At 40.3% G+C, this 26,293-nt stretch overlaps 1 protein-coding gene across 1 annotated transcript in view; it reads right to left on the minus strand.

Annotated features, from left to right (window-relative positions):
- LOC137326017 (ankyrin-2-like) overlaps nucleotides 1-26,293 on the minus strand; it is a 418,648-nt gene that overhangs the window by 78,974 nt on the left and 313,381 nt on the right. Inside the window, exons 25-35 of the mRNA XM_067990953.1 lie at nucleotides 23,953-23,964; nucleotides 23,134-23,196; nucleotides 17,818-17,905; nucleotides 17,230-17,333; nucleotides 14,799-14,846; nucleotides 12,585-12,617; nucleotides 9,467-9,691; nucleotides 7,693-7,791; nucleotides 4,587-4,741; nucleotides 2,514-2,725; nucleotides 2,155-2,359 (exon numbers count right to left, since the gene is read on the minus strand). Of these exons, the coding sequence (XP_067847054.1) occupies nucleotides 2,155-2,359; nucleotides 2,514-2,725; nucleotides 4,587-4,741; nucleotides 7,693-7,791; nucleotides 9,467-9,691; nucleotides 12,585-12,617; nucleotides 14,799-14,846; nucleotides 17,230-17,333; nucleotides 17,818-17,905; nucleotides 23,134-23,196; nucleotides 23,953-23,964 (1,244 nt within the window). The remainder of the gene's footprint in view (nucleotides 1-2,154; nucleotides 2,360-2,513; nucleotides 2,726-4,586; nucleotides 4,742-7,692; nucleotides 7,792-9,466; nucleotides 9,692-12,584; nucleotides 12,618-14,798; nucleotides 14,847-17,229; nucleotides 17,334-17,817; nucleotides 17,906-23,133; nucleotides 23,197-23,952; nucleotides 23,965-26,293) is intronic.

Genomic DNA, 26,293 nt, shown 5'->3' on the forward strand with positions numbered 1-26,293 from the left:
ACGGGGATGGGGGACGGTGGGGAGTGGGACTAGCTGGATTGCTCTTGCATAGAGCCTGCGCAGACTCGATGGGCCAAATGGCCTCCTTCCATGCTGTAACCATTCTATGATTCTATGAAGATTAGCTAATGTAACATCTTTGTTCAAGAAGGGAGACAAGGGTAAATTGGGTAACTTCGTCTAGCATGAGTTGTGGGCAAACTGTTAGAATCTATCGCAAAATACTGCGGATGCTGGAAAACTGAAATAAAAACAGAAAATGCTGGAAATACTCAGCAAGTCAGGCAGCATCTGTGGAGAAAGAAACAGTTAACATTTCTGGTCGAAGACCTTTCATCAGAATTGGAAGAAGTTAAAGACTTAACAGTTTTGAAGCAACTACAGAGCCAAGCAAAGAGGAAAGGGAAGGGGGGAGCCAGGCAAAGTGAATGTGAATTTCACCTTGATTACACTTCCTCCCACTCCGCTTCCTGTAAGGACTCTATTCCATTCTCCCAGTTTCTCTGTCTTCATCTGTTCTGACGATGCAACATTCCACACCAGTGCTTCCGAAATGTCGCCCTTTTTCCTCAACCGAGGATTCCCCTCCACTGCAGTTGACAGGGCCCTCGACCGTGTCCATCCCATTTCCTGCACTCCTGCCCTCACCCCTTCCCCTCCCTCCCAGAACCCCGATAGGGTCCCCCTTGTCCTCACCTTCCACCCGACCAGCCTCCACGTTCAACATATCATCCTCTGCCATTTCCAGCACCTTCAGTGCAATACAACCGCCAAACATATCTTCCCCTCCCCTCCCAGCATTCTGAAGGGACTGTTCCTTCCGCGATACCCTGGTCCACTCTTCCATCACCACCAACACCCGCTCTCCTTCCCACGGCACCTTCCCGTGCGAGCGCAGGAGATGCAACCCCTTCCCTTTCACTTCCTGCCTTCTCACCGTCCAGGGCTCCAAACACTCCTTCCTGGTGAAACAGTGGTTTACTTGTACTCCTTTCAATTTAGTATACTGCATTTGCTGCTCACAATGTGGTCTCCTGTACTCTGGGGAGACCAAACGCAGATTGGGTGATCACTTTGCTGAACATCTGAACTCAGTCCGCAAGTGTGATCCTGACTTTCCGGTCGCTTGCAATTTTAATTCTCCGTCCCACTCCTACTCTGTCCTCGGCCTCTTACACTGTTCTAATGAAGCTCAGTGGAAGCTCGAGGAACAGCACTTCATGTTTTGATTAGGCACTTTACATCCTTCTGGACGTAACGTTGATTTCAATAACTTCAGATCATAACCACTGTTTCTATTTTCTCAGACTGCAGGAGCTGGTTATGGTTCTGCTGTTGCCATTTACAGCTCCTCTAGACCCATCTTTTGTTTCTTTACCTGTCCCATTACCACCCTCCTTGCCTTGCACCATCACCCGTTTTGTAATTTAATCATGCCTGCCCTCCACTTTACCAGAGACCTTCCCTTTTATTCTTTTCTTCCCTCCCCTTCCTTTCTCCCCACCCCCCCCCCAACTTTGCTTGGCTCTGTACTTGCTTAAAAACTGTTAAATCTTTAACTTCTAGTTTCAATGAAAGGTCATCGACCTGAAACGTTAACTCTATTTCTTTCTCCACAGATGCTGCCTGACTTGCTGAGTATTTCCAGCATTTTCTGTTTTTATTCTCTTAGAATCTATAATTCGAGATAAAATTAGTGAGCATTTAGAAATGCATGGGTTAAAAGCAAGCTGTGTGTGACAAATTTAGAAGAAGTTTTCGAAAAAGTGAGCTTGGTTAAATAAAGGCAATGCAGTAGGTGAGGTATATATGAATTTTCTGAAGGCGTTCAATAAGCTGACTCACATGAGGCTTGTGAGAAAAATGCAGGCATATGGTGTAAGAGAAAATGAAGCAACATAAATAGAAAGTTGGTTGATGGACAGGAAACAAAGAATTAGGATAAATATGTGTTGGTCAAATTGGAGAAGGGTTGGAAGTGGTATATCCCAGCCATCAATAATAGGTCCACTTTTGTTCTCATTTCAATGGAATAAAAGTCAGGCAGATTCTATAACAGGCCGACAATACACTCCAGCAGAGTACCACCCAGGCAGTGAAAACGAAAGTCTCAGCCTTTGTGTCACCATGTAAAACCGAGTACTGATATCTTACCTGTGATACTGCAAAGTAACCTGAGAGTTGGAGTGTCTCCACCATAACCATTCATCATCCCTTCAGCAGAGAATTTAGGAATGGGAATCGTCATAGTAATAGGTTTATGGAATTTCCTTCTTCTAGGCTCCAGAGTGACTATTGGACTAAAAGTTGCCTTGTTGCCCAGGATTTTCTTGACTAGCTCGATATGCATGGGTTGGGCCTGGGCATTAAAAGAAAAGCAATGAATACTCTTTTTATGGAATAGTATCTATACAACACAGTACATTAATATTCCCTTCTACTATTGGAATAAACATGTTTAATAATTGATACCAGGCATGGTATATTTTTTTTAATTCTGGGAGGCCAGTTACCTGGAGGCCAACTCTAATCCTCTTGGTTAAAGCTCCTTCAGGGAAGACAGCCTGAACCTGTGGTACCACAGTACTGCTCAGCACACCACCTTCTGGCCCAATCAAGTTACTGTCCTGTCTGACCCTGGACACGACTGCGAAATATTGTGGGAAGTCCCTGGTGATGATACGGCAAATACGTTTTCTGTCAAGCTCCTCTGGACTGTCAAGCACTGTAAACAGTAAAGAAAACACAGACATTACAGATTTTCTATTGAAATTTTGTACCTTAATCACAAATTTACATTCCGTTGATTGGAGACCTCTGTTTAAAAGGAAAACAAATTTCCAAAAGTCATAGAGATAGAAATCTGAACTGAACTCATAATCACTCGCTTCACCATCAGCTTACCGAAGCTGCAGTGTGTACCATCCACAGGATGCACTGCAGCAACTCGCCAAGGCTTCCTCGACAGCAACTCCCAAACTCGTGACCTCTACCACCTAGAAGGACAAGGGCAGCAGGCGCATGGGAACAACACCACCTGCACATTCCCCTCCAAGGCACACACCATCCTGACTTGGAAATATATCACCGTTCCTCATCGCCGCTGGGTCAAAATCCTGGAACTCCCTTCCTAACAGCACTGTGGGAGAACCTTCACCGCACGGACTGCAGCGGTTCAAGAAGGTGGCTCACCACCACCTTCTCAAGGGCAATTAGGGATGGACAATAAATGTCGGCCTCACCAGCAATGTCCTTATCCCATGAATGAATAAAAAAAAACTAAATTGCTAAAATACATTCTTTTCAGAACCTATTTCTGAGGATTCGTTTGGATCCATTAAATCAATGTAAAGTTGTGCTCATTTTATGGCCAGGTTTAGGCCTCACCTTTGGCTTTTATTGGGAATAGCCAAAGAAGATTATACTTTTTGAAGCAAGTGTGGGTGCTGAAACAGAGGGCTGTAACTGTGCCAATGACAGTGTTGCAGCTAGCAGGCAAATATCTTAATTCTGAGGAATGAACAAAATATACAAAAGTAGCTGCAGTCTTCATTCTTGAACAGGGTGGAGTTGAAGCATCCATTGGAGAAAAGTTTAAAGGAAGCACAAGAAAGGAACCTGCTGCAATATGCAGAGTTCGTTGCTGAGTGCAGAGACGCAGGGTGAATGTATAAGCTGCAAGTGGTGAAGGTTGGGTGTCTAGGATTTGTGAGACAATGAGTGGTGAGATTCTAGAGAAGGCTGGGGATAAGAAGAACCAAAACTGCTGGTGTGATCAAGACGATTGAAAGTGCAACTTTGGAGAGCAGGTCAAGAGGTGAGATAAACTTCACTTGAAACAGGATTCGGGGCAAGAATGATTGATCAAGGGCAGGTGGAGACCACTACTACCTGCCACCCCCGCCCCAGGTTGAGCAGTAGTATTTTAGAAGCTGATACTGAAATGATTTCTGGCAATGCCTGATGACCTGCATGGTGGGAGAAGCAGTAATTGTGCTCTGTGTGTGATACAACTGAGAGATCACAATTTTCCTAGCTCCACAAAAGTGGTACAGGAATCCTTATTTTTACAACCATAAACTAGAATCTTGATCAATCTAGATTTTAAAGAAGATGAATGTAAAAAGTGATGGATTTCTGTCACCCAAAAACAATATGGTTGTAGTAAATACTCCAATATTCTTTATTTTTGAATTAAGGAGAGAAAACTGTTTACAGTGCAAGGCAGAATACTATTACCTGCTCATATAGATGGAATAAGAGAAACTGACCAAATAATTGACCAATAAGATATTTGCCTTCTTACTTGAACATCATCATTGGCATTGTTATAGCCCTCTGTTTCGGCACCCACATTTGCTTCAAAAAGTACAAACTACTTTGGCTAGTCTCAATAAAAGCCAAAGGTGAGGCCTACACCAGACCACAAAACAAGAACAATTTTAGATCAACATAATGGATCCAAATGAATCTTCAAAGTAGGGTGTATGTTGGACCCATGACTACCAGAATACGTCATGACATAATTACAATGGCCCTTTATTTATTAATGGTCTCTACCCCCCTCACCCCAACAAGGTTGTTACCTTCATCCATCCCATTCAATATTTCATTCAACTCTTCCTCAGTATATTCGCACTGATGTTCCTTCCAGGTCTCTCCAGTCTCACTGCGCAGTACCACCAGTTCTCGTTCCTTCCCACGCACAGCCGCAAAGTGTGGAATCTCCACAATCACAGGCCTGAAACATCGGAAGTTAGAGATGAGAAAAACGTGGAAACAGACCTAATTCTAGCATGTCTCATGCCATTCTCCACCAATTTTATAGTCTGTAACAAAGCAAGCTGGCATTCCTTTTCCAACATAGATGCTAGATAACCAGATGGAGACGACTGAATAGGTAATACAGGGTTTGCCTCAGTTTCACGTTGCCTTGATCTAGCTGTATATGAAATATGTTGCATCAATTAATGTGCATTTTAACATTCAAAATGAATTACCTAAAAATGTATTTTCTTTTTACTTTTTATTTTCTCTCCTTTTTCTCACAACTGGGAAAAGAAATCCTACCAGGAGGCTGTGCTCATTCAGTTTGAGAGTTTCTCCATGACTGCTGTCAAAGGCACTTTGTGGTCAAGTGATAGAAGTTATCGTTCAAACAGGTCAGACTTACTGTTTCTAGTTATTTAATTGACTATACTGGAAAGAACTTCAATTGAACTTGCAGCTAGTGAGGTGCCCAAAATCTTAAAAGGGACGGTGCTGAAGTTGAATGACATGCTGTGAATCTGAACTGTTTTACAACAAATCCAACGTCTTACTGCCTAGAAATTACCTTGCAATGCTCTTCAACCAATTCACGATTAACTTATATCACAAAGGCTTGTAATATGGACTTACTGGTTTTACTCCACATTCCACAAGGATTTGAGCAGTTCTGAATTTTGGTAAATTAACACAAATTTAAAACTTCCATGAATAAGATCATATCATATACAATATCAAAAATAAATCAATAAATGAATGAGAACAATTTGCAGAAAAACAGATTCAGGGTTAAAGTACCACACAATCTTCTTGAGTCTTCACTCAGAGGGTTGTGAATCCTTGGAATTCTCTACCCTAGAGGGCTGTGGATTCTCAGTCATTGTGTATAGTCAAGGCTGAGATTGATAGATTTTTGGACTCTAAGGGGATCAAGGGAATCAAGGGATATGTGGATTGGGCAGGAAAGTGGAGTTGAGGTCGAAGATCAGCCATGATCTTATTGAATGGTGGAGCAGGCTTGAGGGGCCGTATGGCTTCTATTTCTTATATTCTTATGAACTTAAATTTCCTACTGTTTTGCAACTCCCCTACCTATTCATTCTTGTACACGACTAAATGGTTTATACAATGCTTTGTGTTGTACTTTTTTTGTAAATATACCTAAATCTTCTTCCTGAAGAATTGCAACCAGCTTTTAAGAGACTTGATTTTTGTTAATTGTCTTTTGTATTACATAGAATCGATATTTTTAGAGTAATTTTGTATTGAGTAAGAATATAAATTAGAATATTGTAAATTAATAATGCTGCTTCCTAATTAAGTAATAAAACTGCTAGATTTTTTATTTCAACAGTGTACCAATACTAGAATACATTTACACGGTGAAACACTAAATGTAAAGAAATACTCTTCGGTAAATTAACTCTCTGAATTATCATCTACCTCTGATTGACATCTGGCAAAGTACGTCTTGGTGGCCTTTTACAGTAACAGTAACTGTGTTGATGCTGGTTCTCTACTTCAGTCTAGTGGTGTCCTGTTAATGTGCTTCCTAATCAAGAATGTGTTGATGTGGAGATGCCGGTGATGGACTGGGGTTGACAATTGTAAACAATTTTACAACACCAAGTTATAGTCCAGCAATTTTATTTTAAATTCACAAGCTTTCGGAGGCTTCCTCCTTCCTCAGGTGAACGTTGTTGGAAATGAAATCCTCGAAATGAAATCGTGTTACCCACCAAAACAACAGGAGTTGAAAGGTGTAATCATCAAATAGTGGTGTAGGTTAAATTTTCCATTGTCTGCTAATCAAAAAGCTCCAAGGCCCTCATTTTTTTTACATGGAGACCAAATACATGGAACGTGAGTTACTCGGCATCAGATGCGGAATGACAGCACAAAGGAATGGAACAACAGAGCTGAAAACACTAAAGATAATTGGATAAAGTTAGAAATAAAACAGCAGCCTGAGAATGAATGGATACGAGAGTGAGCACTAATGGTAATTGGGAAAACATTTGCAAAGGAAAATGTTACATATTCCAAATGAATACACAAATCAGCATGAAAATAGTGGGAAATATATCAGGAGATAAAAATGGAAAGTAAAAAATTATTAAGGAACGAACGGGCAAAACAATCAAATTGATTGTATTACTATCAATGCATATATTAAATATTTTACATTGTTCTCCTCCATCCTTATCCCCATCTGTCTCATCTTAACTAGTAACGCAACATGATTTTGATTTCATGTTGCAAATAAATGAAGGAAAGGAAGGCAAAATCACAGGACAGAAACGAAGAAGAAAAAAAGACAATTAAAACCACACTATATACAAATAGGCAAGATGCTGGTTTGAACTTAATTTTTGGGATTTAAAAAGTTAAGTCTTATTAAGACCTAGGACTTAACTGTTTTAAATCCTTGCAGGATCCTAGTCTATAAATAGGTAACAAGACACATGAACTTCAGCACACTTGTATTACTTCATTCCAATAAGACTTCTTTCGGTTTCCAATTCACTTTGTTACAGACTACACTTCAGTACACAGTTTAACAAGGATAGGAAAATATAAGTGAACATTTGTAATGTCCACTAACACATGAGGAATTAACAAAAGGAATGGAGTGGGAGAAGGGCAACAGAGGAAGTTCCTTGCTGTGTTGAACACATACGTTTCCAGCTATGACAACATTCACGACACAAAGCCACAGGACATCACGACAGTTTACTTTTGGCAAATGTGATCTACTTTATATATATATATATATATATATATATAAATAAAATAAATATTTAAAAGACGTAAGGGATAAAGTCAGAAGGGTTAAAAAAAACATAATGTTGGAAAGGGTAGCAGGGAATATGCAAGGATGCATCCAATAAATTCTTCTCTGAACATTTTGTTTGTCTCTCCTACCCAAGGAATTTGGTTCCTGAAGGCCCAAGCTGCAGGATTCGGCTAACCAAGCTTTCTCCCTCATTTAGAGGGGGAGGAGAGTTAGGAAGATGCAGTTTACTGAGTAAATCCAAAGCAGCAGTGAAAGAGAGAAGATGAAAAGTATAAAACCAATAAACATTCAGTTTTTTTTCCTATTTTTTTTTGCTGTTCAAGCCTATATTGGCTTGCCAATCTTGAAATTATCAACATGCAAGCAATACCTTTCCTTTTAATAGGCTGGGATGGTTTGCTTCACAAATTATTAGGAATTGTACATGCATGCAATCAAAACTTTTATTACTGATATTAATAATTGACCATCAATTATTGTTTACAATGTCTCAATCATTTAGATGTTATACTTTAGGAGTTAAAACAACTGATTGACAATTGATCCAGTAATTGCCTGCTGGACATTTAGTGAAAACAATGGTTATTCACGAAAGGTTTACAGTTCCTCTCTTATTTTCCTGATTTCCTCCCTTATCTTCCACACCATTCTAAGCTTCTTACTGAACCCTTGGCTTCACTGCAGTAGATATGGATTTCTCAGTAATCACTAATGCATGACAGTTCAAAAGATGTTTCAGGCTAGTTTATTAAAAGGTCAACTTGCCAAAGTGAAGCCAGAGAGGGGACATAAGATTGATGGGCAGAAGAACGAGGGGAAAGTGGCAGGAAGTACATACATAATATGCAAATATAACATACTGCTTTTTTTCCACCCGGATGCCAGTGCAGATGTCTGTGTACATATGTGTAGTGTTGACATTTGGTGGGGCATTGCAGTCATAACTGTCCCTGTAGCATTCCTAAGTAGCTACAAGATTATTTCATCAATGAGTCTACACCTTTGCTGACAGGTATTTGATTGACTTCATTGGGCATAGCTAAATTGATTACTGATCTTGGGATAAATATTTAATATTAAGTGAAAATCATAATTTGACCATGTAGATTAAAAATACAAATAAAGCCCACGCAAGAGACAATAAAAATCCCTGTACAACCCAATCCCATTCATTGCAGTGGAGAGAGAAAGGATTAAAGGATATGGTGTGAAGATGGGTAGGTAGGGTTGATTAATCAAAATGAGAAATGCTTGTGGAATATAATGGCCTCATCCTGTTCCCTAAATTCTATGTTCTAATACAGTACATGCATAAGATCAACTGTGTAACATCAACCTTTACTTAAGGACAATTTTAAAATTATAATTTGATGCAGGATAATTTAGCATTTTTTCTCTATTTCTCATTCCACAATGGCTTGCTAATGATTAGTGATTATGCTTTTATGATGAATGAAGAAAGGGTATTTAAAGTATCTTTCTACTGCATCTTGATTACTTTGTGTTGTAAGTAACCCACATTATAGTATTTTGCCACATCTAAAGGCAGAATATTAGAAATGCATAATTCCCTTTTTGGAATTAACACTAAATTAAATCTTGCTTATATTTTGTATTTCTTTGTCATTTATGGTGAAGGCGCCACCATCTATAACTGGACCACACTGCTCAGGTCTGTAGATTCACAAGATCTTCACTGATTGCATATTAGCAGGCTGGCCCCTATCCAAAGAAACATATTTTGACAAAGTAATCTTTTTGATTTTTTTTGCAAGAATGTATCTTTAAATTGATCAAAATCAGCAGCATGTAATGTTGCTTTTGGCTTGATAGTGACTACATTTTGAATAATGCAAAAGATATCTTTGGTGTTGTTCAGGATTTGCATATTTAGGAACTTACCCAAGGAATTGAGCACCCGATGGTCCAACTTCAATTAGCCTGCTGGCATGGCCCTCTCCTTCCACCATAGGGGGCATCGTGGCCAGTCTGTGACGTTTAACCAGGCGGCAAGTCACACGTGTTGGGGCTGTGCACTTCCGAGGGGGAATGATAATACGAAGCCCATTATGGCGGCAGCCCCGCATGGATCCACCGCGAGCATCCACCATGAAACTAACCAGGAAACTGCAATTAAATACAAAGCTTTCATTATCCACTTTATTCTCGTTACTGAAGCTTTTTTTTTGTTTGGGTGATGTAATGGTAGCTGTTCGTTCACGCGAGGCAAGAGATATAGATGGTGAAAGAGAACAATCACTCAACCTGTGACCACATGGAACATTTTCAGGTCTAGCGTAGTAAAAAGCCTGAGGTTGTGGTGGATTCCTAGACATCAGTTAAAGTTCTGCCAGACCAGGTGACATTTCCACTCATCATACTTTCATAGAGTCATGCAGCACAGAAGGAGGCCATTTGGCCCATCGTGCATGTGAAAAAATACCTCTCTGAAAGAGCTACCAATTAGTCCCACTCTCCCACTCTTTCCCCATAGCCCTGCAAACGGTTTCCTTTTTAAGTATTTATCCAATTCTCTTTTGACGGTTACTACTGAATCTGCTTCCACCACCCTTTCAGGCAGTGCATTCCAGATCATAACAACTCGCTGCGTAAAAAAATGATCTTCGCTCAGACATAAAAGGTATGAGGTCTCGCTAAGCAAAAGCTTTTGATTTAAGTGATAAACTGAACAAGTGTCTAGTGGCATCATCATTGTTTTAATGCTACTGTAATGATCCCGAGGCACTGGGCTGTGGGAAGAATGAGTTGTGGCTCCTCCAAAATTCAGGAGAAAGGGAGGGAGAAGTTGAGTATAGAGTAATAGGGAGGAACCAACAGCCTTTTCCTATTAAATGCAAGCCAGATTTGTAACAAATCCACGCCCCCTCACCCCTACACCAGCTCAAAGACTTGCCTATAATTCAAATTCACTTATCCCATAACACTAAAGATAATTCAGGCAGTCAGATTTTACATTTAACAAAGCTGCTTTGGGTTCACGCACATCAAAGAGTAAACTTTGATAGCGAGTAATCCAAACTATGGCCTCCAATGAGCAGCTCCAACAGGGCATGTCATGACAAAGAACAAGCAGCATCCAACTGTGTTCTGGACAGAGAGCAGGGCAGATCTGCGTGCCTCGTTGTGTGAGTCAACATTAACAGCAATCACTCTGATGAAATTAAGTATCGCTCACAACTGCTGGACAAAAACCTAGAAGCTGCACTAGAAGATGTGCTGTGTCTGATAAATTCATGCCAGAATTCCAAACTTTGGTGAAAGAAGACGACTGCAAATTTCATACTGAATGGTGGTAGATATTTTTTAAATTAAAATTAGTACATGTGGCTAAAATGGTGTTACCGTAGGCACGCCTGTAGCTAGTCAGCGACCTCTATTGGACAACACTGCCCAAAGTAGTGGAGGAATTTGAAACATATTGTATGCTAGTAACCCAAGGCATAACTTCAAGGTCAGAGTTATTTACTATTTCATAGCCTGTTTCCAGAATTTTATAAACTTAAAATGAAATCATCAATGGAACAAATATAGTGCTTCTCCATTGATGGTGCATTACCCATTCACTTAAATGAAAGATTATCAGGTCCTTCTGAGCTATGGGTTATTCACTCTCACTACCATAATAGCTTGATAATCATTTGCTTTTTAAATCGATTTGATGTTTGCATAATTAGTCTTTTAATTTGCATACTCTTTAAAGACAACTAAAGGAATGATTAAAGACAACTAAAGGAAAGAATTTTTTAAAAAATGTCATCAAAGCTGTCACTTCTTCCCCTCTCTCCTTCCACTTGATTGCATCTTTTATTACTTTAAATCTCATTATGTCAGTCCCAAGCAGACAGGGTGTATATGTTTTGCGGGTTTTCCTTACAAACAAAAAAAAATTCAAACTTTACTACATAAAACATTTTTCAGCAAACTATTTGTTATGTTACTGTTAGTTGTTGCATACCTATGAGAAAGTTATACTCCAAAGGTAAGGAATTAATACAGTTATTAAGAGGATATTAAAAAGACACACAAGGGGGAACGATGAATAATCTTATTTCTTTGAGTGATAATTATAATTTCAATTAAAGACCTGTTCCCCATTGTGAATTTACTTTATACAAGAAGTGTGGAGATGATTCTCTTTCAAATAAAATGATTATTTTTCTTCCATTTAATCAAATTATTATAAGTTCAGAGTATAAAATAAAGTGAGTCATAGCGCTGGACTGAATTTAGCTCCATGACTCTCTACTAAGAGTTATTTCTTTTAATATGTCAATAAATTTTCTGTTGCCACTGTTTGAAAAGAAAAGCCATTCCTAGTGCTTCAATTCCATACAAACCACAAAGGTGATTCTAGCCTCATAAATTATCTGCATAAAGCAGATTTACAGCAGCAATCAAAGGGAGAACTAGTGGACAAAATTCATATTACACTAGTGATAACGTCAGTGATTCTCATATCATTCATCTCAACACCAGTTGTATAAAAAGAAAAATCACATCAGTGCTCTGCATCATTGGTGCCCTTAACCTTTAGTGGGAAATTATTCTTATGGGGTGACATAGCCTTTTTAAACACAACACTTGTAATGCAACTATAGCTGTGTAAAAAAGACAAATTTAATTCCACCATATTGGAAAACAGATAAAACATTTATTATAGAATAGTTATCTCTTCAGAATGGCCAATTAATTAACAGGCTTGTATTTGATGATTTTTTCCCCTGTATCTTTTTTTATACCATGTTGTTTAAAGAGAGATACAAGCTGCAACAAACATTTTGGTGAAAATTTCCATTGGCCAATAAAAATTAATCCCAGTCTGGAGAACAATATATGAGTTTAAATATATGACACTGATACTTGCACCTGTTTTTGTAGGCCAGGTTAACACAACCATGTAAGACAAAGCACTGAGGCATTTTGATCCTAGGTCAGGGAGGACTGCAAAACCAAATAAAACAAATAAAGCCACTCAGAAAGCCACGATGCAAATCTTCACCTTGATTCACTGTCAGGGACTGGCGAAGAATAGCTGAAACAGAATATGCATGTAAGCACATGGAAAGCAGGGCATTAGAAAGCCAGCAGAACGTTAATTACTGGAGAAGCCTTATGATCACAATATCTCAAGACACTGCCAGGCAATGGGCAGGAAGATGGCATAGAGCAGCTGCCATCAGGGGAAGATTAGGTTGCTCTTGGCCGTCTGCCGGCTTCTAGGTAAGTGGCAAGGAGGGAGTTTCAGAAGGGTCTTGTGGGCGGGAAGAGAAGGAGCCTGGGGCAGGGGAGGCCGCAAATTTCCTTGTGGGGTCCAGGGGAAACTCCTGTTCCTCCTGGCAACACAAAGGACATTTTCTGACTTACCTGGAGGGCCTCTTCATCTTTTCCACCGGCTGCTGACCTGCTTCAGCCTAGCAAGAAAGCTGCAGCGGCTTCACTGCTCAGGCCCCAGTCACAATGCTATTGGGGTTGTATTAATGTGATAGGGCCCTGATTTGCATCAATTCATGAGGCTCTCACCTGCTTTAGGCGGGCGCCTCATCCACCTGAAAGTTCCAAGCGAGTAGGTAACCTGCTTGTTTTTTTAACTGCCCACCTGCCCGGGCTCTGTTTAAAATTAGTTCCAAGGGGTTCTTTATGTTCCCGTGACTATTTGGTTGGGAGACGTTCTATATTTGTCATCTGTAATGGCCAACGTGGGCAGATCAATGGGCCTTGATCCAGTAAAACGTTCTGCTCTTTCTTTCAATGAAGTAGTAAACCCTCGAAAAGAAACAAACTGATCTACAAGGACAACAGAACTACTGATCCAGTAATGGGTCATCAGAACAAAGCCTGATTTGAACCTTGAATAAATAATCTAAAGTTTACTCTTTCCAGATATCCATCAGTGAGAGATGATTCTACTTTTAATTAGCACTAGTACATAACTTCACTGTTCCAAACCTTGACTTTATTTCTTAAGTTGTTGTCTTTTCTCCTTTGTAGAGAGTTTGCTTGTTACAAAAGCCATGCCTCACAGAAGACCTCAAATAGATTGATGGGCTAGATATTCCTCTCGGCGGTATGTGCACTGCTCAACCGCAGAAATCATTTTGAAATGCCGGTTATAGCGGAGAGGAAACAAAATGGTTTTACCACTGGGGTTAATACTGAGAGCACTGTCATACTGCTGAGGGGCTAACTAAGGTAAGTGGTGGTAGAGTTACTAGCATGGTACTGCCAATTACAAAAATTGTGATAAGAATGGGGGTATCAAAAAGCTATTTAATTCCTTGCATACAGGCCTCCATTTAACGTGGATGATTCATTTCAAAATTATAACGTCAGCTCCTGACACCAGCGCAAAATATCAATAGTAATATGTAATCAAGTATTTACATTTGGGATATTCAATAATTTGTATCTACCGAGGCACAATGGCTTTTATCAATTTCATCAAAGAATAAGTAACAGGGGACTGTGTGATGCAGTGGATTAGATACTGGCCTTTCACTCTAGGACCTAGGAGGGATTTTAACTGCCAATGGGTCTGCTGGTTTCAGTTAGGTTTCCGCCTGCCCGCGGCAGTATGAGCTCCGTGTGATTTTAACCAACAGGCCTCATTAGCATGTTGTTGGTCCACTTCCTGCCTTGAACAGGTGGGAAGTGGTTGGGAAGCAGCAACAAGCCTCATGAAAATCGAGACGCCAAAGGCTGCCTGCAGGTGCTCAGCTATATGTGGAGAAGGGGGTTCGGGGGTAACTTACGAAAGGGAAAGGGAGGGGGAATTTAGGGCAAGGGAGGACTAAACTTTCCTTATACGGCCTGGAGGAGCACTCCTGCTCCTACTGGCCCCACAAAGGAAAGTACCAAACTTACCTGGAGGGCGTCTTCAGTTCCCCAATCCTCTTCATCTGGCGGGAAAACCGCAAAAGCTTCCCCACTCAGGTTGCAGTTAAAATTGCTGTCGGTGCCCGATGACATAATCGGAACCCAATTACCATATGTGAATTAGGACCTTGCCAGCTTTGGGTGGGCGGCTTAGTTGCCTGACAAAAGCATCTGTTACAATAGGAAATGGTGGGATCTGGGCTGCTTTCTGGTGGGTAAGTAATCTGGAGCGTTTTAAATGCCCACCTGCTTGGTTACCGCTGGACAGGTGGGCTTAAAATCCCTACCCACCCAACCCCAAGTTCAGATCCAGGTTCAGATAGGATAAAAGTCTTCTCACCCTGCTGGCTGTAAGGTTCCTATGTCTTGCACCATCTTGCTCCAGTAGCTGAAGGATAAGATACAAAGGTGGCAGGCAGCAATGGGGGATTTAAAAAAGATGAATAAATGGGGGAGGGGAACAATAAATATATGCTGAGAAATAAATGTAACCACAGCAACCATGATAATATCACAGGAATTCAACCACTACTGCATTCACTAAACACATCTAAAAATACAGTAAAAGCCATTTAATTGAGATACCTCAGTGGGAACTAATTCATCTAGATTAACCAATTGTCGCACTGAACAGAAGTCACTGACTGTTTTATTTGTGGATCCTCAATTCAGTGGTCTTCCCAGGTTACTGTACCTTAGTCAGCCTTGAGATTCTTCTATGCCACTACTGATGCACAGAGTAGATTCTTGAGAAAATGTGATTTTTTAGCTGTGTATGTGTGTTGGTAGAACAGCTGAGTTTCACTGCTGACTGAAACGCCAGTAGGCTGGGATCCGGGAGATCACTGAGTCAGAGAGGCACACAACAGATCAATCAGCTCTGTTTGCATCCCTGTACAACAGCTGATTCTCATAGCTGGATGCTTGGTTTGTGCGCCTCCACAACTCAGCAATCTTCCCAGCCAATTGGTATTTCAATCAGATGGCATCCCAGTCAGCTGTGTTGAAAATTTTATCAAAGCTCGACAGTAGTTGTCCCGCCTAAGTGGATTGATGGAATATGGATGACCTGCTAAGCCAGCAGGTCCATCAACAGCAATGCATTGGGGGAAATCAGTTTCCAATGGGCCGTCCCTGTAAAGTGGACTTCCTGCTTAAGTGGCTTCTACTGTATGAGATTTTTCAAGATTTATCTTTTATCCTTTTGCACCAAGGATTAGACAGTTATTTTCAGATTCATGCTGTCATCAGCTGCTCTGCTGAAAATGCAATTGCTTTGAAGCCATGCTGAGAGATGGTTATATAAAATCTTATTGAGTAGCCATCTACTCTTCCTTTAAATGATAATAAATAATTTAATATTGCCTTTAAAGCCTCTGGTTTGACATCCTGAATTGATAACTTTGCTATTAAAAAATGGTTCTTTCACTGGCAGATTATCATTGGGGCTGGTTGAATAATGTGGGCAGTTGGAATTTGGTATATTGTTATTGGGTGCTCAATATCACTTGTTAAAATCTTGGGTATGAGTTCTAAAGCCACCCATTTCAAAGTCAAATCAAGATATTTTTTAATGAGTAGCAGTAAAGTTTCAGTTTAAAATGCATACAAATAAGTTTTTAATTTTATAGATTAATTTGAGCATAACTTCAAAATGCCAATTTATTTCGGATGTCTCAGATCTTACCAACCTCTTCCCAAAGAGAGATAAATTCATTGATTAAGGTAATAAATGTAATGTAGACTACATTAAATCGGGTGGTGCGGTGCATGGCGTGTGGGGTATTAGTACGCGGAGTGAATGGTGCTGTTCAGACCTTCAAAAGGACAAACGTGAGCCCATCAGTGGAGTCCAAGCCGGGGAAGTGGCCTGGATATCTAAACAATAGGGTTTTAAAGTTGTGTCCCTTTGCATAGGAATGTCATGGAAACCATGGCCAGGGTTGGAGGAGAGGGAATCCAGGTAACGCACCCCACAAGGGTGCAGGAGCGGGCGCTGGAGTTTCCAGCCACCGTGGGCAGGCAGGCGCAGAAATGTGCCTAAAGTGGTGCTTTCTATCCATCTGTCCCATGCTAATGAGGTGCTCTCCTGCTGACCTGGAAACTAATTCCTCTGGTGGGGGAGTTCAGAACAAGGGTGCATATCCTTAAAATTAGAGCTAGGCCGTTCAGGGGTGATGTCCGGAAGCACTTCTATACGCACAGGTTAGTGGAAATCTGGAACTCTCTCCCCCAAAAAGCTGTTGATGCAAGGTCAAACGAAAATTTAAAAACTGAGACTGATAGATTTTTGTTTGGTAAAGGTATTAATGGTTATGAAACCAAAGTGGGTAGATAGAGTTAAGATACAGATCAGCAATGACCTAATTGAATGGCGGAACAAGCTCGAGAGGCTGAATGTCCTGTTCTTATGTTCCTAAACACTGGTAAATTTTCAGTCCCATTGTCTATACACCTCTCCAATAAGCTGTGTACAGTTTATAGAACAAAATCTTTGGCGGAATTGTAATTATATTAAAAATGAGTAGGCCTTGAAATATACAAAAATAATTTAGTATTTTAAGGAAGATTCATCTCTTTTTTTAAACAATGTCGTTTTTCTTATTTTAATGTAAACAATATAAAATTTAAATGTATTTTAAAAATCATTGGACAGAGTGATACATTTCCAGTGAAATGCAGAATACCACATGCTCATTTCCCAGCTCCTCCACAAACACATGCGCTACTCTTCCTTCTCTGTACTTGCCAAATATGTTTATATGTCTCACCCTGAATGGATTGGACTGGAAGAAAGAGCCACATTGTCCAAGTTCTCTGCTTCCCAACTTAAGCGATATGAGGAGTCCTTGTCTGGGCCCTTGGCCAGAGCTATCTGTAATTTCAAAGGAACACTTCTTTTTCTGTGTAACTACTGATATCATTATCTATTTAAATAGAATTAGAACTACTGCATGTGCATAACAGCATTTAATGATACAACTTAATTTCAAAAGCTATTAAAATTTAAATGGATGCATATAACAAACTCATTCTAAGTATATATTAGAATTCTTACCAATGAAAACCTCTTGGTGCTAATTTGTTTTCCATTTACAGCAAAACACACAAAATGCTACTTTATTAAATTATCTTTTCAATTATAATAGAAAACAGTAGCAAACACATTATCCAAGAACAATTTTTGAATAAACTAAAAAGGAATAACTCTCATCAGATGCAGAAGAAACACAGACTCCTTTTTATTGATGAAAATACTGCATTTTGTTTAAAAAATGCTAGGGCATTCCAAGGCATAAATATGCATTAAAATATTAAAAGTGCTATTCAGGCTGCACTAGAGACGCAATGTTGCATACCTGGCTACTTGTAGCTGTGATTAATTCTTCAATCATGGCACTGTCCCTCTGGTAAAGGCCATGGCTTGGTGTGTTGGACCTGTCTGAACTGAAGGATCGCAGGCTGATGGGTTGGCCGGTTGACATGGAAATGCAGCAGCACGGTGATGATGTGATGGGATGGGCAGGAGAGTGAAGAAAGCATGCTATTAGCATATTATGCAACTTCCAGGGGACTGGGAATTAACAAAAGAAAAATAAAGTAGGCCTACTGCAAGCATTCATCATATTCAGGACTCATGGATAAAATACTCGATCCCTAACTACTGGGAGCAGCCAAAAAAAACATTCCCCACAAAGCACTTTGATAATGATGGACCATTTAAACCGAGTGAACAATAAATTCTATCCTATTATGCATAATAAGCTATATATAAAAGATGTTTAGCACAATCATATTATATTTTGCTTTCCTCTCAATCAAGGTAACAACATTATTCTAAATATCGGAGGGAAAATGACTGAAGAACCAGAATATTTTCTGTGCTGCATTATCTGACACAAAGAAATCACTGTGCATCAGATAAAAGTAGTAGATAGCACCTCCTCTACTTGAAAAAGTTAACACTTTAGTTATTTAAGCTATGACAGATCTAAGAGAATCGGAAAGGCTTTATATATTTTTGGAAAGCAACATGCATCTAAAGAATTAAAAATCAATTCCAATAATCCCAAAGCAGCAACAGCAATGCCCCTTTGGCTTTGTACAGAGCTATTCAGCAACCTAAACACTGATCATTCTGTGGAAACCCCTGGAAGGTACATTGAAGCAAGTTGTGGTCAGTCACATGCTCCTTACAGTAACCACGTGATTATGCTGCGTATCATATAGTCTGCAGAAGCTGGTGTTAATTGTAAGCAGATTTCTATGGGTGGAGTTCTAATCATCTTCAACCCTGTAAGTTCACACAGATCTACTTGAGTCACGTGAATAACAGGTCAAGTAACATGAGATATTACAGGAGGGAACTGACAAAGTTGATCAAGCCAAATTGTTCACAATGGCAAAGAGTTTCAATCGCAGGTGATGCAAGCTAAAAATAAAGAAACTGGGAGTAAAAAGGGAAGTCAGGTGGAGCAGTTCTATCTAAAAGGTAGAAGACCTGTGTAATAAGGTTCCAGGGAAGGCCACTGCAGCAGATAGTGGGTTCACGCAACAATTAGTTATATTTCTGGGGGCAGAAGAAATTGTGTGATATCATGAGATGGCAGGCAGCTGGGTTTCAGATTTATCAAAAATGGACAAACTTGTTGGGCCTAATACCCTATCCCAGTCCTCAAAGATTCTTAGGTCCCTATTTTATCTTCCAGTGCCTAAACCCCTACTCTCTGCTACTCCTTCCATCAGTTTCTCTGCCTTGTTATTTCTTTCCCTGCTTTCAAAAGACCCCTAAAGACCCTTCTCTTTAACCACGCTTTTGTGCTCTTTCTAATCCATCTCTTCCCTTTCACCTTCCTTTTCGGTGCCCACTCAAAGACGTCTCCCTGTACATGAAAAGCACTGTAGAAATATAAGCAGTTGTCACTTAATCCAGTTATTGGTATCATGATTAGAGTTTTGATGATAAATTTTACTTCTGTGTAACATTACCATGTATAAATAAAACCCACATACAGTAGCCTAACTTATAACCTTTGGCACCTTATTCTAATGAAAGGTCATCGACCTGAAATGTTCTCTGTTTCTCTCTCCACAGATGCTGTCTGACTTGAGTAGCATTTTCTGTTTTTATTTCAGATTTCCAGCATCCACAGTATTTTGCTTTTGTTATAACCTTTGGCCTTGGGTGAGTGACCACCTTGTTTTATTTCCCCACTCTGAACTACTATATCTGTTCTTGATTCTTACAGTGAAGTGCATTTTCAAACTCTGCATCACTTACTTTGTAGCTATTAGCAAATGTGCACCTTCTTGCTACAGTATTTTTCTAATCCAATTTTCTTCTATTTTTCTCCCCCCCTCACCTCGTCAGGGTGCTGCATCCTTGCTGGAGTATGGTTCCATGGGCACTGGTAGCTCTCCAGATCCTCTCCCAAATCAGCATTTTCCATGGGTGAGCTGCATGTGAGTGTCAGCAAGCCATTCCTGGAGGGCATCACGGCTGAACCTAATCCTGTTCTCACCCGACATCCAACACATGGCACGGATGTCACTGGGCAATCAACAGTGCGAGCAATGGTTGATTTTGTCCCCTCACCCCCATAGCCTGGGGCACAGATGAGATCAGCTAACTCAGTACAGAGCGGAAATCCAACTGGGACCTTGGGCATGATTTTGACTTGGAGCCGGGAACAGCGTGGGGAGGAAGATTTTCAGGGGCGAAACCCAGAAGTAAAATTGGTGGGTCGGAATGTGCAATTGCGATTTAATTGAACGATTAAAATTTAACTTCTGTGTTTCGTGCCCGGCAGCTAGCCTGATTGACAGGCTTGCTGCCAGTCAGGTGGGAAAGCAGCCAGGGGGAAATCAGTGTCCTTGGGGATTGGATGGGGGAGGTCGGGGAGAGATCTGGATCTTTGGGGTTTGGATGGGGGAGGGGCGATCGCGGTGGTGGGGGGAGGGAGAGGTGAGAAGTCGGCGATCGTGGGGGGGTCTTGGACATGGGGGGGTGTGGCCTTGGTGATTTGGCTAATCACGGGGGTCCAATCACGGCAGGTAAGCTTGTTGAGCCTGGAGGAAACGCTCCTGCTCCCCTTATATCTGTATGCCTTAATACTACCAGGGAATGCCTTCAACCAAAAGGACATGTGGGAACTGCACTTTAAAAATTGTTCATCGAATTACATTAAAAATTGCTTTGGAAGATCTGACTGTCATTAGCTGTTCTGTGAAGATATTACAAATCAATATTACATGGAATTACATAGAATTTATAGCACAGAAACAGGCCATTCAGCCCAATTTGATCTATGCCGGTGTCTAAGCTCCACACGAGCCTCCTCCTACCCTATTTCATCTAACCTTATCAGTATATCCTTCTATTCCTTTCTCCCTCACATACATATCCAGCTTCCCCTTAAATGTATCTGTGCTATTCACCTCAACTACTCCATGTGGTAGCAAGTTCCACATTCTAACCACTCTCTGGGTAAAAAAGTTTCTTCTGAGTTACTTATTGAATTTATTAGTGGCTATCTTATATTTATGATCCTTAGTTTTGGATTGCCCCAAAGCAGAAACATTTTCTCTATGTCTACCCTATCAAACCCCTTCATAATTTTAAAGACTTCTATCAGGTCATCTCTCAGCCTTCTCTTTTCTAGAAAAAAGAGCCCCAGCCTGTTCAGTCTTTCCTGATAGTTATAACCTCTCAGTTCTGAAATCATCCCCGTAGATCTATTTTGCGCATTCTCCAGTACCTCTATATCCTTGTAATAATATAGTACAATATTGTACTGTTCAAAAAGGTGTTGGGGGAAATTTTCAACTTTACTGCCTCGGCAGTGATAGAAATCAATGGAACGAAAAGGGCAGAGGATCCGCTTTGCCAGGTTAACTCCGAGACAGTGAAGCAAATTACCCTCTTATATTTTCATTTATTTTCAATTCCCATGGTACGGAAAAGGGCTGCATTTGGTCAGTGGTAATGTTTCTGAGGGTTCAGAATTTATAATACTGCATTATATATTTGCAACAAATGATTTACAATACACTTTTTCAGGAAGATGGGCCTCTTGGTCAGCCAGGTTAGCCTACTCTAGCTGCTACACAATCAGCTTTTGACAGTCATCAATCAGTGTCTGTTCTGGCATATTAAGCTACTTCACTTTAGCAAATTATGCTTATACTCCTATTAAATCTAACTTGCAGTGCAATGGGGAAACTGATTTCTCACCTAATCGAAAACCGTTACTACAAACACAAAGAAACATGACTGTATCAAATAATTTTCATTCATGGGGAAGTTTAGAGGGAGTATTTTTGATTCAAAGCACGCTCCAATTTGATAGAAGCAAACATTAGCTTCATGAGATTTATTATTTATATTTTTCTATAAAAATACATTTTCTTATTGCCATGGAGACCCTTGAGTTGGATTGCCCTCCCTGCTAGGCCATTCCAGTGAGGTCACCAACTAAAGCATCCCCATTCATTCCACAAGAGCTCAATTGTAAACAGAGGAGTCTGCAACTGCAAACCAGCCTGAAAATGGCTCCAAAGTCTCCCAACCCCAGGAAACCACATTCGTAATGGGGAATGCAGATTTCCCAGTCAATAACATGGTTTCCTGGGTTTGGGCAGCTCTGAAGTAGCTCTCAAGCCAGTTTGAAGTCAAATTCCACACTATTTGTAATGGAGCCCCACTGGCATTGGTGATATCACCGCAACAGACTAGAGTCCCTCAGTAAGAAAATTATTTTAAAAAACTTCATCAAAATTTCACTATAGCTAACAATTTCTTCTCTAATTTGGGTTCCAAAAAGATGCTGGTTTAGGAAGGGCAGCACCAGGTGAGGCCCAAGGATTCTCCTGCTCCTCCTAGTCCCCAAGGAATCCTGCCGAAAAATAATTTTTTAAAAACTTACCTTGGTCTTTTCTGGCCACTCTCCTGCATCCCGTCAGGTTTCTCCGGTGGGTTTGACTCTGTGTGAGCCTCCCCGAGTCTTTGTTAAAATTACATCGTGGCACCAATGGCGTCATCGGGCCACAACTTTTATATTTAAATTAGGCCCCTACCTTCTTGCAGCGTGAGCCTCGACCGACTTCAAAGTCGGTGAAGATAAAATGCTGCTGGGCGGGAACGATGCAGCCTCGGGCCTGAAAGTCGATTCGGCCAATTTTAACCCCTCCCATGCACCATTCTCGTTGGCCGGGGGTTTAAAATTGACCCCATGGACTATGGTGCTTACTAGAGATGCATATAAAAATAACAGGCAGAAAAACAGAAACATCATTCATGAGGTCCTCCTCATCCTTACCTTGTACCTTACTAAGAATTTTGAACCTAGTACCCAAGATATCAGCTTACACCAGATTCAATCGTCAAACATATATCACAAGGCAGTAGTCAAAAATATATAAAATAATCGAATAGCAATCAATAATTTGTGCCATTAAGCAGCAATTTTTTTTTCCCTTTTCCTCCTTGAAGCATTTTTTGTTGCCTCAACATTCCCTGGGACATTTCCATGTTACAGTTACCCTGAGTGACTCAAGTAGAAATGCGCTTTTAAAGGGTTAAGTGTATGCTTTGATATTTCGAGTCTAAAGATAGCAAGTTCAGCGATGAAGGTGTAAGGCAGAACTGAAGCTGTTCTCCCAGAGTTCTGCATTACCTTAATGTGGCAGCCAAGTAAGTCAGCTCAACAAAATCTACGTGGATGGATTCAGAACATAGTCTATGTGACATGACAAAAGGTCATTAATTAATTAAAAAATCATGATGTAATCATTTTCATAGGATGTTATTAAAGCCTTCATAAAAAATTTAAACATACAATGCCGATGTCTATAAAATAACATTCATAATTTCTATTAATCACAATATAATGCTTTGTCTAATTCCCAACAGGCAAGCAGTACATCAGAGACAGCAGTAATACTCATCACAAACAGTAAAATAGGTGATCACAGTAAACAGTAAATAGATGTGACCAAATCCAATTAAAAAAAAAATCACATTTATAATTTTTTTTACAACAAATACCTGGAAGAGGAAAACAAATTGTGTCTCTGCAGCAAGAATGTATTCCTAAAAATATACACCCAGCAACCCACTGGGAGAGGAAAAAAATAATAATCAAGCGTCGACTCCCCTCCCCCCCCCCCCCACCCCCATTTATTCAATCAGTGGTAGGTTCCAGCTGAATAATCCAGGCTGCTGAATCTCAGGCCAACAGTCACAAGAAAAAGGAAGGCAGTAATGGCAGCTGTTTCTGCATTATTACAGTCTCGTAGACCCAGCCCGATGTGAGCAGCGTAGCAGGTGAACATAGGAAAATACCAAAGGAAAGTAATGCAGCCATGAAAATAGCTCTAGTGCACAAGGTGAATACCTCAACCCCAACCCCAAGCAGTATTAGCATATCGGCAAAAGTAGATTGCAGACACAGCCACAGCACTGTGACATTACTCTTGTGTCAAGAACCACCTACCTGTTTACAGCACTGTGTGGAAGCATATGAAAAGCAGAGGGAAAACAGCAACAATGAAGGGAGAATGGCAGAACAATGGTAAAACAATGCTCTTTCACACACATACTCACACAGACAGATACATTTAGAACGACAATGTTAACAGACAGACAAAAAACTGCTAATTTAATATCAAAGTCATGCCTTGTTTCCACATTTACCTAAACAATTTGAAGGGCTGGATTTATTTTTTAAAAGAAGCTCACAGTATCATGCCAGAAAAGAACAAAATTTTTACTGACTTTTTGATATGATACATACACATTTTGAAAGGAAGAAACAACATTTAGGGAAAAATGAGTTAAAGACAAGGTTAGTAACTGGAACCGGTAACATCCATTGTCTCATCATTTTACATGCAGCTTGGTTCCTTGCCAAATACCAAACTGTACACCTCGAACAGTCTCAAAAGAATAATGTCTTCATTATTCTATTCTCAACAAAAGTTTCAGCAATTAATTATTTTTAATTTTGGTAAGTATTTTCTCCACCTTTGTTCTTTTTCATGTCTCCCTATTACAACACACCTGGGTGAGAGGTCAGGCAGGTGACCTCCTCCCAGTGCTTATCAACATCACTGTGTAAAATGGCCCAGAATGGACAAGACTGACTTTCTCTCCAATTTTTCACCTCTTCCTGTTAGAAAGCTTTTGGCCTGCAGTCTGCACCTCTCCCCAACGACAGGGAAGGACCTGCATTTTTATAATGCCTATCACATGCTTAGGATGTCGCAAAGTGCTTTATAGTCATCAAATTACTTTTGAAGCGTAGTCATTATTGTTGTGTAGGTAAATGCAACAACCAATATACACACACGAAACTCCCTCAAACGGCAATGAAATTAATGACCAGTTAAACTGTTTTTGGTGTTGTTTGAGGGATAAATATTGGCCAGGACACCAAGAGAACTCACCTGCTCTTCTTTGAGATAATGTCATGAAATTTGTCATGGCCACTTGAGTAGGCAGATGGAGCCTCATCCAAAAGACAGCATATTCAACAATGCAGTACTTTCTCAGTACTGCATTGAAGTGTCAGCCTAGCTTATGTGCTCAAGTTCTGGAGTGGGGCTTGAACTCACAAACCTCACAGCCAATACTGATAATTCATTGTGTGGGAAATCAAGGCCTCTCATTCATATGCTAGCCACTCCATGGCACAGTGCATTGAAGCCTAAAAACAGTGCGCCAATGCATCATCCAGAATTATCATTGTTGTCAATTGAATTCACAGCCATTTACATGTATTTTGAATAGCAGAGACAACACTTGATGTTTGCACCAGAACAACCTGAAGCTCTAACCCAATTCACAAAACTCTAATTTCCAATATCTATCCATCCAAGGATCTACCACTTTAAGAATATGAAGTGTGACGAAACATTTATTAGCTATATTATCTTATCCACAGCCATCATAATTTTCTCTTCTGTAGTGAGTTAACTGGACTTTTCCTCTGTGAATGGATATCCTGCTACAGACTGCCCTGTCTTGGTAACTATTTGTGAATTTTATAATTTTAGTTCACAGTCTGTTGAAAGCAAATGCTATCATGGTTGATGCGATACTTGGTGTTTGGAGAAACAAATGAGCCTCATTACTGAGTTATATCATCTTATACAACAGATGTTTTGATGTTTCAGATGCGTTAAACTCATGATATTATACAAATGGGTGATATGGAAAATACTGGACTTAATTCTCTCATATTCTTACTGTATTCAGATGGAATCAAATTAAATTTCAGATTTCAAGAGACACAATTTTCCACGGGTTCTTGATTCTGCTGCTAGGGTAAGAGAGCTGTACTGTATAGGCGAGGAGGCAATTCACAGATGCCAGTCTCCTGGAATCCGAACTAAATAACTGCGCGCGTAAAAGCAAATTTTGAAATACTGTGTGGATTACCATGTGACACAGCAAAGGCTACAAGTCCTGACAGCATCCTGGTTGTAGTGCTGAAGACCTGTGCTCCAGAACTAGCCATGCCTCTAGCCAAGTTGTTCCAGTACAGCTACAACACTGGCATCTCCCCGACAATAACAACAACTTGTATTTATATAGCGCCTTTAACATCCCAAGGTGCTTTACAGGAGCGTTAGCAAATAAAATTTGACACCGAGCCACATAAGGAGATATTAGGACAGGTGATCCTTGGTCAAAGAGGTAGGTTTTAAGGAGTGTCATAAAGGGGGAGAAAGAGGTATAGAGGCTGAGAAATTTAGGGAGGGAATTCCAGAGCTTAGGACTAGGCAGCTGAAGACATGGTCGCCAATGGTGGAGTGATTAAAATCGGGGATAGG

The sequence above is a fragment of the Heptranchias perlo genome, chromosome 1, assembly GCF_035084215.1.
Source record: "Heptranchias perlo isolate sHepPer1 chromosome 1, sHepPer1.hap1, whole genome shotgun sequence".
Lineage (NCBI taxonomy): Eukaryota > Metazoa > Chordata > Chondrichthyes > Hexanchiformes > Hexanchidae > Heptranchias > Heptranchias perlo.